Here is a 10,135-nt window from a genome sequence, read left to right as displayed (position 1 = left end):
GGAATACTTTCCCACCGTGAGAAGGCAAAGGATAGATGCATCAGCAGTTTTAAAAAGACATAGGTTGTTTGTTATGTGTGCACCTCTGTAAACCCATCTGATTCAGCAGGAAGGTTTCTCTTCCAGGGGTAAATGGGGTCACATGTGGAATGTATCAGCACCAGATTTCAGAAGAGTGCCATATAGCTTATAAGAACCAGCAGCCAGGATGTTCTCAAATTGAGCAAGACACTAGAGAGTACTTACCTTCTTTATAGCAATAAACATGAGGGAGTTTAAAAATCCTGTCCTACTTATAGCTGTAAAACTGGTTTGAACCATCAACATTTTCTGTAAGAATGTTTTGGACCCAGACTCTTCCACTGTCTTGCAATATTCGAAATAAACTTGGGTAGTTTTAACAATATATTTACTGGAGAAAGTAAGAGCTACTTCATAATGACAGTTAATTACAAAACAGTTAAATCACAAGTGTTTCAAGAATCAAGTGTATTATGTGCATGTGCGTGTGCTTGGTACATTCTGGATTTTCCTGGCTGCTGCCAGAATACATCTAATGAATAAATATTTCTCAGGCTGTTTGCTTTTCCTAAAAGATTCTTCAGGGAATAACACACGTCTTCAAGAAGAACCTTACTTCTCTTTGGCTCTTTATATTGGCAAGTAGAGACAGAGAATCTAGGTCCAAATATATTTGATTAGGCCTTTTCTTTGGCCAAAGTATGAGGTAGGTGAAATGAGCCTTCAGTTTTCCTTAGGCATCCTTCCCTTAGATCCCTCCGCCATGCTCTAGATGCCCAGAGGCTTGTATACTGTCTCCTCCTGTTTACAAGTTGAGTTTTAGACTCTCCCTCTTTTCCCATTCTTTTTCCACCCCCACCCCCAAACTATCGGTTCTTATTTCTCACTGTAGGTAACCTACATGACTAACGATCAGAAAATCGTTACTGGCCATCCCCTCCCCACCCCTGGCCCCCACTTCCACTCCACCCCACCCCAACTTGTGCCTGTGGTAATGCCAGTCCTTCTGCCTGGAAACATTTCTTCCCAACTGGCTGTTGACCACCTCTGAATCATCCTTCACGGGCTACTGCTGATAACTCACCTTTCACAAAACCTTTATGTATTTTGCCAAGTAGGTACGATTGTTCCCTCCTTTGAAATCTTGGAGTGATTTGTTTGAAGTCTCATCTTACTATCTTTGGTCTGATGATGTATTTCATGCTTTTCTTTTATGAGCCTTATACTAGATGATACATTACCAAAGAGCAGCCCTTTCGGATGCTTCCTTCCCCATGAGTCATGTCCTGAAGACCCTCATGAAGTCCTTTGCTCCATAAATAACGATGGATCTTGTCTCTTCAAAAGCACTAGAAAGGGCTCTCCTCTGGTTGGAAATAGATAATCCAATTACATTTGATTTAAAAAATTGCTTAGTGCTGTTTTCCAAGCTCATTAAAAAAAAGGATTCTGTTGCCAAAAATGTTTATGATACTCTATATTCTCTTCTGGTAGTTTACGATGCACAGACTCACACTGAAGGCTCTGAGAAGTCCTGCTTTGATAAGTCTAGCATTTTCCAAATTTATTTGATCACATAATACCCATTTTATTGTTTTCCTTTTAACTCTTCAAAAAGTTTACCCAAAAGTAACTGGACGAATTTTGGCTCAGGGTTTTTATTTCTTTATCGTCATTAGGAACTTCCATCTAGAGTGACAATGGTTATAAATAAATATAAAGAGTTTTACTGGAGGGAAATCTGGTGGAAATGTGCACATCTGGGGCTTCTCAACACTTAGCATGCAGGTAATCTTTTGGTCTTTTTCTTTGTAACCAATTTTTATAAAAGTATCATTTCCTCTTGGATTTGGACCCAGAATTACGGTTGTTTTTTTTTTTTTTTTTTGAACCGTGAGAATTGTAAAAATAGGATTAAATATGGTTCACGAGACAAAACTGTCTATATGTGAATGAATCTTATTTTCTTCTCCTTATTCTCTCTCTCCTGTTTTCCCTTCTTTTCTCCCTCCCTTTCTCCTTCCCTCCCTCTCTAGGTTGTACCAATAACCCACTGAAATATTTGAAAGTATTTCCAGCTGAAAAGCCTGTACAATGTCCAGATGATCAGTTGTGGTTCGTCAAATTATTGGAGAGTTTGGAAATCACTTGAATAGTTTTGATTACAAAGAAAGCCTGTGACTAGCTTATAAACCCTTTTGTGTCTATTATAAAACAGTCTCAAAATTGGTAAACAGAGGCAATCAGAGTTACTGAGTGCACAGAACTTGGAGTCAGAATGGCATCAAACTAAGTTGTGTTCCTGGGTAGGTTACTGAATCTCTCTAAGCCTGATTCCTCAGCTATAATGTGAAGATAACACAAGTACCTTACAAGGTTGCTGTGAGATTTTATAGGTAAAGTAGTTAACAGAATGCTTGGTGTATATGAAGTGCTTAAAAAGGATTCATTTTTATTTTGAGTGGCTAAGAACATAGATTTTTATTTCAGTTGTCTCTGATACAAACTGAAAAAAAAAAAAAGGAAAGGAAAGAAAGTTAAAGTCACACAGCCATCTTTAGTTAAAAGACAAACTACATTTCCCAGAATCTCTTTATTTGTGTGGTTCTGGGTTAGAACTAGCCAAAAGAGGAACTTCAGTGAGATATGGACAGGAAAGTGGAAACAGCACCCATTAATCTGAAAGGCTTTTTGCAAACAGGTGCTTGGCGGGTTCCAAGCCGTTGCTCTCTTGAGCTCCACGTCCATTTCTTCTCTCCAAATGTTAGTCCTGTTGACCAACAGCAAACTCAGATCTACTACCAGGTGTTTGTGTACCTACAAAGGAGGTAGCTTCACAGAGTCGACAGCATCCCAAAGACCTCTTAACAAATTACCCCACCTTAGTCATACTTACCTGGCAGCTCAGACTAGTTGGTGACCCCTCTGATTCTTCAACTCTTCTTCACTTTGCCAGGGCTTCGGCAGTTGTGTGAATTCAAATCTGGCGAATGATAAACCTAGGTTTTAAATTCACAGTTCAAGGTCTAAGTTGGGAACCAGAAAGCTTCCATGACTATCTTCAAATAAAACCTTTTTACCTGTACTGCTGATGCTCCACCATCGAAACTCATATTCAGAGTCAAGTCCTAGAAGATCCAAGGGGACCACCCTGAGGTATAACATGTGAGGTTTTACACACGCCAAAGGAATCGCAAGATTTCACTAATTCATGTTGACTGAAACCCAAGGTAGATGTATAGGGACAATTCTTAATGGCTTTATATTAGGGCAGAAGGAATATAATGTTTTATTAGCCTACATGTTTTTGATATGAGTTCACTAAGTGGAGATTCTGGATTCAAAGTGTTTCTTCAAGTGATTGGGAGTAACTCCAACTAAGGGCCTGAAAATTGGACCCACTGGTGGTCCACAATGAATAAAATTGAGATGCCAAAACTTCCTTGTTATAATGTAGTAGTATACAGGAAAGTATACAGACATGTAGGGAGATGGTTTTAATATGATAGATGCTCACCTACCTGCTGAATTCATCCCCTGAAAGGCTCCAGAGGGCATTCCCTTGACCAAGGCTTTGAACTCCCTTCACATCAGCGAAGGCTGTACTGGAATCCTTAAAGAACTTGGTAAAGCCTATTTTCTGAAGCCCTTAAATAACATTGGGAAGTGCTGCCACAGAACTGGACCTCTTAAATTTAATGATGATATAATTCCATAAGGGCAGGAACCAAAGGGCTGCATTTCACTGTCAGAAACCAGATGGGAATGGTTACCATGAAGGGTAGCAGAATCAAAGGGGTAAAGGGAATGGTTTGACCAGCAAAGATCTTGGCTAATTGATCATGGAGTCCCTAGGACTGAAATAGATGGGCATTCTACTAAAGTCTTATTTGATTTGTGTGAGCATTAAATCTCTAGACTTTGTGGGAAGAGGTCTGATTTGGATAACCACATCAGGAAATTGCACTCCCCTGATCAATTTCCATATAAGAATCGGTTCATTGAGAATGCCTCGAGTGAAGAGGAGACCGGATCATTTTAAAAAAGGAAGGATCCTGCTATACTGTCCAATATTATACTGTAAATTACCTTCAGGTTTTCTCTGATGGGCACAATGTACTGGAGAAGGGAAATTATCAGACTTTTTGATAATTATTGTCAATTGATACTATTCCTGGTGACCCTAAGTTCCTATTATAGCCCCACAGAGCAAGAGCTTATGGAAACCAGATAATTTAATCAAGTTCTGGCTTAAGTCTCTCTCATAAAAATCCCAAAGCCTCTACAACCACACCACAGTTATTTTCCTAATTCTGGGAAGCATATTTAGAAAAGAAATACTCAGAAACTGGCAGAAGCCCTGCTTACCTTGTTGGTTCCATGATATGTTGAATGAGGGTTTTTATGATAATAATGGCAATGGGAGCCCCTAGAATTGCCTCTACATACCGAAATTGGAAAGAAAACCAATATTGCATTCTTGGAGGGATTTCACCATTACTTCTATCATTAAGGATTTGAAGGATGCAAAAATGGTAAGCCCCTGGCCCCCAATACTGGTGCCAGAATTGAATAATAAGAAAAAAAAGACACTGTATCATTTTGTCAGGCCATGTGCTTGAGGGTAATGGGGAACATGGTAATACCAGAGATTTACATGAACATGAGCCCACTGCTATGTTTGATTTGCCGTACTATGAGTTCTCTGTACAAAAACAATATTGTATGGAATGCCACAATAGTGAATGAAACATTTGGTAGGTTCATAGAAGAAATTTTGGCAGAAACTTTGGAGGCTGGGAAGGGCAAATGCACATTCAGGGCAAGTAGCTCTTTCTGTGAGAACAAGTCGCTGCCTGTGTTGTGACACAAGTGAACTGATGTAAGCATACTGCACTCAAGGTGGTGGGCAGGTCTTCCCAAAGAATTCTACCATCATGGGAAAAAATATCTTCTCTGCTACTGGTAGGTTGAGCTCTCTGCAGTGACTGGCCTTGGTGAGTGGATGTTCATGTTGCTGAACCCAAGCACAATCTCCATTTCTGCCACCAATGTATCTTGTTCCTGAGCCTATTGGCAATGAAAAGGGTGGCTGAGGAAAGACACTGGCCAACATACATAGACCTTGTCATCTCATCCACTTGATGACTGAGACCTCTCTGGTGAGGGTGCTCTTTGGTGAGGGGTCAAATAGAATATATGGATAGAAGTTCTTCAGGAAGGTCTGCCCATATACCTTTTCCTTAGAACTCCCTCATCACCAGTTTCAAAATCACACTCCTTCCAATCCTTGCCAATCCAGCCAAACCATCTTGATTGCAGGATTACATTAGATCGCTTCTATCACAAAACAAGGAGTAATTTGTTCTCATAGAAATAGACACTTACCCTGAACATGGACTCGCCTTCTCAGGCTGCCAAGTTTTTGCCACAATACCACCCATTCATTTACCAAATGCCTCATTCTCTGCTATGGTATTCCATACAATATTTGTTTCTGTTCAGGGAACCTGTGTTACAACAAATAAAATGTAGCACAGGCCTCATGCTCATGCAAATCTCTGGTATTACCATCACCCTGAAACAGATGGCCTGATAGAATGATGCAGTCTCTGTCTCTCTCTCAGTATTCAGTTCTAGCACCAGCTGGGTCAAAACATTCTGAAGGTCTTCTAAGATACTGCATATGTTCTGATTCATTTTAATTTTTTAAAAATGCTTATTTATTTTTGAGGTGGAGAGAGACAGAGTGCAAGTGGGGGAGGGGCAGCAAGGGAGGGAGACACAGAACCCGAAGCAGGCTCCAGGCTTTGAGCTGTCAGCACAGACCTGACGTGGGGCTTGAACCCACGAACCGTGAGATCATGACCTGAGCTGAAGTCGGACGCTTAACCAACTAATTGAGTCATCCAGGTGCCCCACAGGGTGCTATTTCTACTTAGATTCACAGACTTAGGAATCAAGGGATGAGATTGAGAACGTCTCATCTTAAAATGTAATTTTTTACCTCTCTGATGCCCGTACTCTAATGACTTAAGATGTGTGGATATTAGTTAATTTTATATCTCAGCAATTAAACGAAAGAATATACATAAGTAAGGGGACATCTAGAATCAAAATGCCCTCCATATTAAAATGAAGGTAAACAATCACTGATGAGGGATGTGTCATGAACCGTGCAGATGGTGAGGTTTTACTCTACTTCCAATCTGTTGTATCACCCTGCCCACTTTGAGGGCAGAACACAGAAGACAAAGAGAAGACTCTTTGTCTCTGGGTTGGAGACAAAGGACTTTGTTACTCACAGCAATAGCAGTAGCACAGAGTCAGCATTTTCTTGTGCCAGTTTCCTGAGCCCCAATTCCCCCAGGGTGACACAAAGGCAGCAGGGTGATATCTGCACATGCAGTGACTTGTATCACAGGAGAGGGACCCCCGTTTTAGGGCCGGAAACCTTTATAAGGAGAGGTAGGCATGTCTGCCCTTTGCTCCATCATCTTTATCCAAGGCTGTGCAACTGTCTTCCACAGCCGTACAAACATCCCTTACCAGATACTCCCGAACAAAAGCAGACAGTGCCAAGATGTGTAGAGACGTGAGAGACCTGTGAAGAAGTGCCTCCCAACAGGAAGCTTCACATATTTTATTGAAAAAAAAATCTAAGAAATCATGTGAATCATGTACAACATTTTCTCACAAGAAAACATTTAAGCTGTTTTTTTTAACGTTTCACAGAATTGTAAAACTTTTAGTTTTCGAAAGGAAAAAACACAATGAAACTACCACAGTATCATAAGCATTTTGTTTCTTCTTGTTTCTAGGGAAAAGGCTGGAAAATAATTGGTAAGTTTTCTCATGATGATTCGTGAGGCTAAGTACTATGCTCTTTTATAAATCTACTAAAAAGATACAAGAAAACGGGTGGATCGCTGCTTTCTTTGTTCAAAATATTTTAAAAAGCTAAAATCTAATGACAACATGTTAAAATAATACATATTTTTGTAGGATGTTACCATTTCTATAATGGTTTCTCTACACTATATCAACAGTGCAATGGTGATTCAGTGTAAATCATTACAGTGTTTCATTGTTACACTACTTGTGTTCAAGTACATGTTCATGAACATGATCAAAGTCTCTATTTTGACTTTTCCTTTCCATTATTAAAATAAGGTTATAATTACAGTAGAATTTTTCCTATGGATATCTCTAAATCCGAACCAAATTCATAATACATTCTCTAAAAACCTGTTCAACACTCTGAGGTTTGTTATGTTTCCACATCTCCTGTAGGTGACAGAAAATGGGCTAATTCTGCATCAGGAAACCAAGAAAACAAAAATGACTTCTCTCCTTATATAACTAAACTATTACACTAAGTTAGTATACATTCTGGATAACTCAATGGTATCGGCAGGGAGAGAATAGCACCTTAGAGACAGCCCTAACTTAAAAAAAAAATTTTTTTTTAGAGCCTAATGATCTTGTTTTTTTTTTTCTTTTTCCCTTTTTATTTTTATTCTGGAAACTGGATCCAACTTATTCATATAAAATTATTTATGAAGCCATATAGTATAAATCAAAATGTTTGTATGACCAAAACAAACACCATATTGGATGTTTGGCGGGCACCAAAATAAATTAATCTGATTAAATTATACGTAATCTGATAATATTTGGTCTGAGAAACATGCTAGTGTGTGTGTTTATAAATAATGTAATTGCAAAGAGCTGTGAGCCAGCCAGCCTGCTAGAGGTCAACTCTTCTGCTGCAGTTTTTGGGCATAGAAGTCCCTGCACGTCTCACAGCAGCGCTGATACCAGCGCATGTCCTGACATAGGTTCTTCTCACGTATCACTCGGCAGTACACAGGCCACTGGTCTCCCAGGCACTTGAAAGTCAGCGCAGCTGTGAAGAAGAAAACAGGGAACTCAATACACATCGATATCCTCAGTGCCAGGGGCAAAACAAGTAGCAATCACTTAAGGGGAAGGATTTTGCACACGCACTTTGACTCGTTCATATTGCCTTCTAGAACTTAACAGTAAGATTAGGAAACACACACACACACACACACACACACACCCTATAATAAAGGAGTAAAGTGGATGAATAACGGTCTTACTTATGAGCCCGTTTAGACTCATTCAAGCTAGATTTCTCAAATTCAGTGAGTTGTGATACAAATGGCGTTTAAGGCTCAATTTTATGACTTTCATTTAAGCTTCTTTTTGGATTTTCAGTTGAGAAGATTAAAAAGAAAAACGAAAAGGCTCACTATATCCACCTTTAGGGGAATATAAATTAACAAGTATTGTTATGGATGAAATACCAAAACAAATGCGCTCACTTATTTCACATTCCTCCTTTCTTAGATGTCAGGCATATCTAGGTGGGATATCTGGGGATCTTGATTTTACACATCTTTAAAATCAAAGCTGAGGGATGCCTGGGTGGCTCAGTCGGTTAAGCGTCCGACTTCAGCTCAGGTCATGATCTCGCGGTCCGGGAGTTCGAGCCCAGCGTCGGGCTCTGGGCTGATGGCTCAGAGCCTGGGGCCTGCTTCCGATTCTGTGTCTCCCTCTCTCTCTGCCCCTCCCCCGTTCATGCTCTGTCTCTCTAGGTCTCAAAAATAAATAAACGTTAAAAAAATTTTAATAAAAAAATAAAATCAAAGCTGATCATCAAAAGTGACTGAAATTTACAGTGATAAGGTATGTGAAATCTTTCTTTTGCCACTATTCTAATAAGATTCATTATTTTCCTTTTTAAAACCTTAGGTTTTCCACTGTGCTTGTGTGTTCAGGGATATACCTTCAAGAAATAATAAATGGAGAAAATGCAATTTTAATTAAACTTTTCTTTTAATCCATTATTTTCTGCCCCGTGATACTTCAAGAAGGACTCCAACTAATTGTTGTTTTTGAATACATGGATTTAGGGCATCTGCTCTAGGATTGCTTAACTTTTTGTCTTAACTACTCTTAATTCTCTTTGAACTGACTATTTCCTAGAAATGTTAATTATTTGGCTAGAAAATGAGAATATTTTTATTTCCATGAAGAACCAAACTTTTCCATTTGATTGAATCTTACTGCTTAAAAAATATCTATGACAATTTAGCTCCTTTGATTTTGGCAACATTGTTCTGTTTGATTAAATTGTCACCCTGTAAATTGTACACGCAGATTAAAAGTAAAGGTGGTAAGCATAAATTACCCCAATGACAGACAGGTAGTACTGTTGTTAAAAGCCACTAGTTGCTACAGAAATAAAGGCTAATTCATTTATGAATTTTTTTTAGGCAAGCATAGGCTATATTTACTGAAAATACATAATCTGTTTCTTGATGATAGATTAGATTGAATAACGGGAACTGAGAATATATATGAAAACATTTTATAACATAAAAATATGCAAATCAACATTTTTTTCATTTTTCTCATTTATTTAGTATTTTTATATATAAACATGTATATACATCATTTTTCCTGTGGCTCATTCGTTTTTTTAAATATAATTTATTGTCAAGTTGGCTAACATACAGTGTATACAGTGTGCTCTTGGATTGGGGGTAGATTTCGTGATTCATCACTTACATACAATGCCCAGGGCTCATCCCATCAAGTGCTCTCCTCAGTGCTCATCACCCATTTTCCTCTTTCCCCAGACCCCCCGCCCCCCAATCAACCCTCAGTTTGTTCTCTGTATTTAAGAGTCTCTTATGGTTTGCCTCCCTCCCTCTCTGTTTGTAACTATTTTTACCCCTTCCCTCCCCACATGGTCTTCTGTTAAGTTTCTCAAGTTTCACATATGAGTGAAAACATATCTGTCTTTCTCTGACTGACTTATTTCACTTAACATAATACCCTCCAGTTCCATCCACATTGCTGCAAATGGCAGGATTTCATTCCTTCTCATTGCCAAGTACTATTCCATTGTATATATAAAGCACATCTTTATCCATTCATCAGTTGATAGACATTTAGGCTCTTTCCATAATTTGGCTATTGTTGAAAGCACTGCTATAAACAGTGGGGTACATGTGCCCCTATGCATCAGCACTCCTGTATCCTTTGGATAAATTCCTAGTAGTGCTATTGCCAGGTGATA

The 10,135-nt window shown here is 38.9% G+C and overlaps 1 protein-coding gene across 1 annotated transcript in view; it reads right to left on the bottom strand.

Annotated features, from left to right (window-relative positions):
• Positions 1-7,778: 7,778 nt before the first annotated feature.
• The window catches only part of ADAMTS19 (ADAM metallopeptidase with thrombospondin type 1 motif 19), a 248,895-nt gene continuing 246,538 nt past the window's right edge, over positions 7,779-10,135 (bottom strand). The window contains exon 23 of the mRNA XM_047094684.1: positions 7,779-7,930. Coding sequence (XP_046950640.1) covers positions 7,779-7,930 — 152 coding nt within the window. The remainder of the gene's footprint in view (positions 7,931-10,135) is intronic.

Source organism: Lynx rufus, unplaced genomic scaffold (genome assembly GCF_022079265.1).
Source record: "Lynx rufus isolate CCGP_SWC_20201006 ecotype Redwood Valley unplaced genomic scaffold, mLynRuf1.p SCAF_1, whole genome shotgun sequence".
NCBI lineage: Eukaryota > Metazoa > Chordata > Mammalia > Carnivora > Felidae > Lynx > Lynx rufus.
This window is presented reverse-complemented; position numbering and strand designations above follow the sequence as displayed.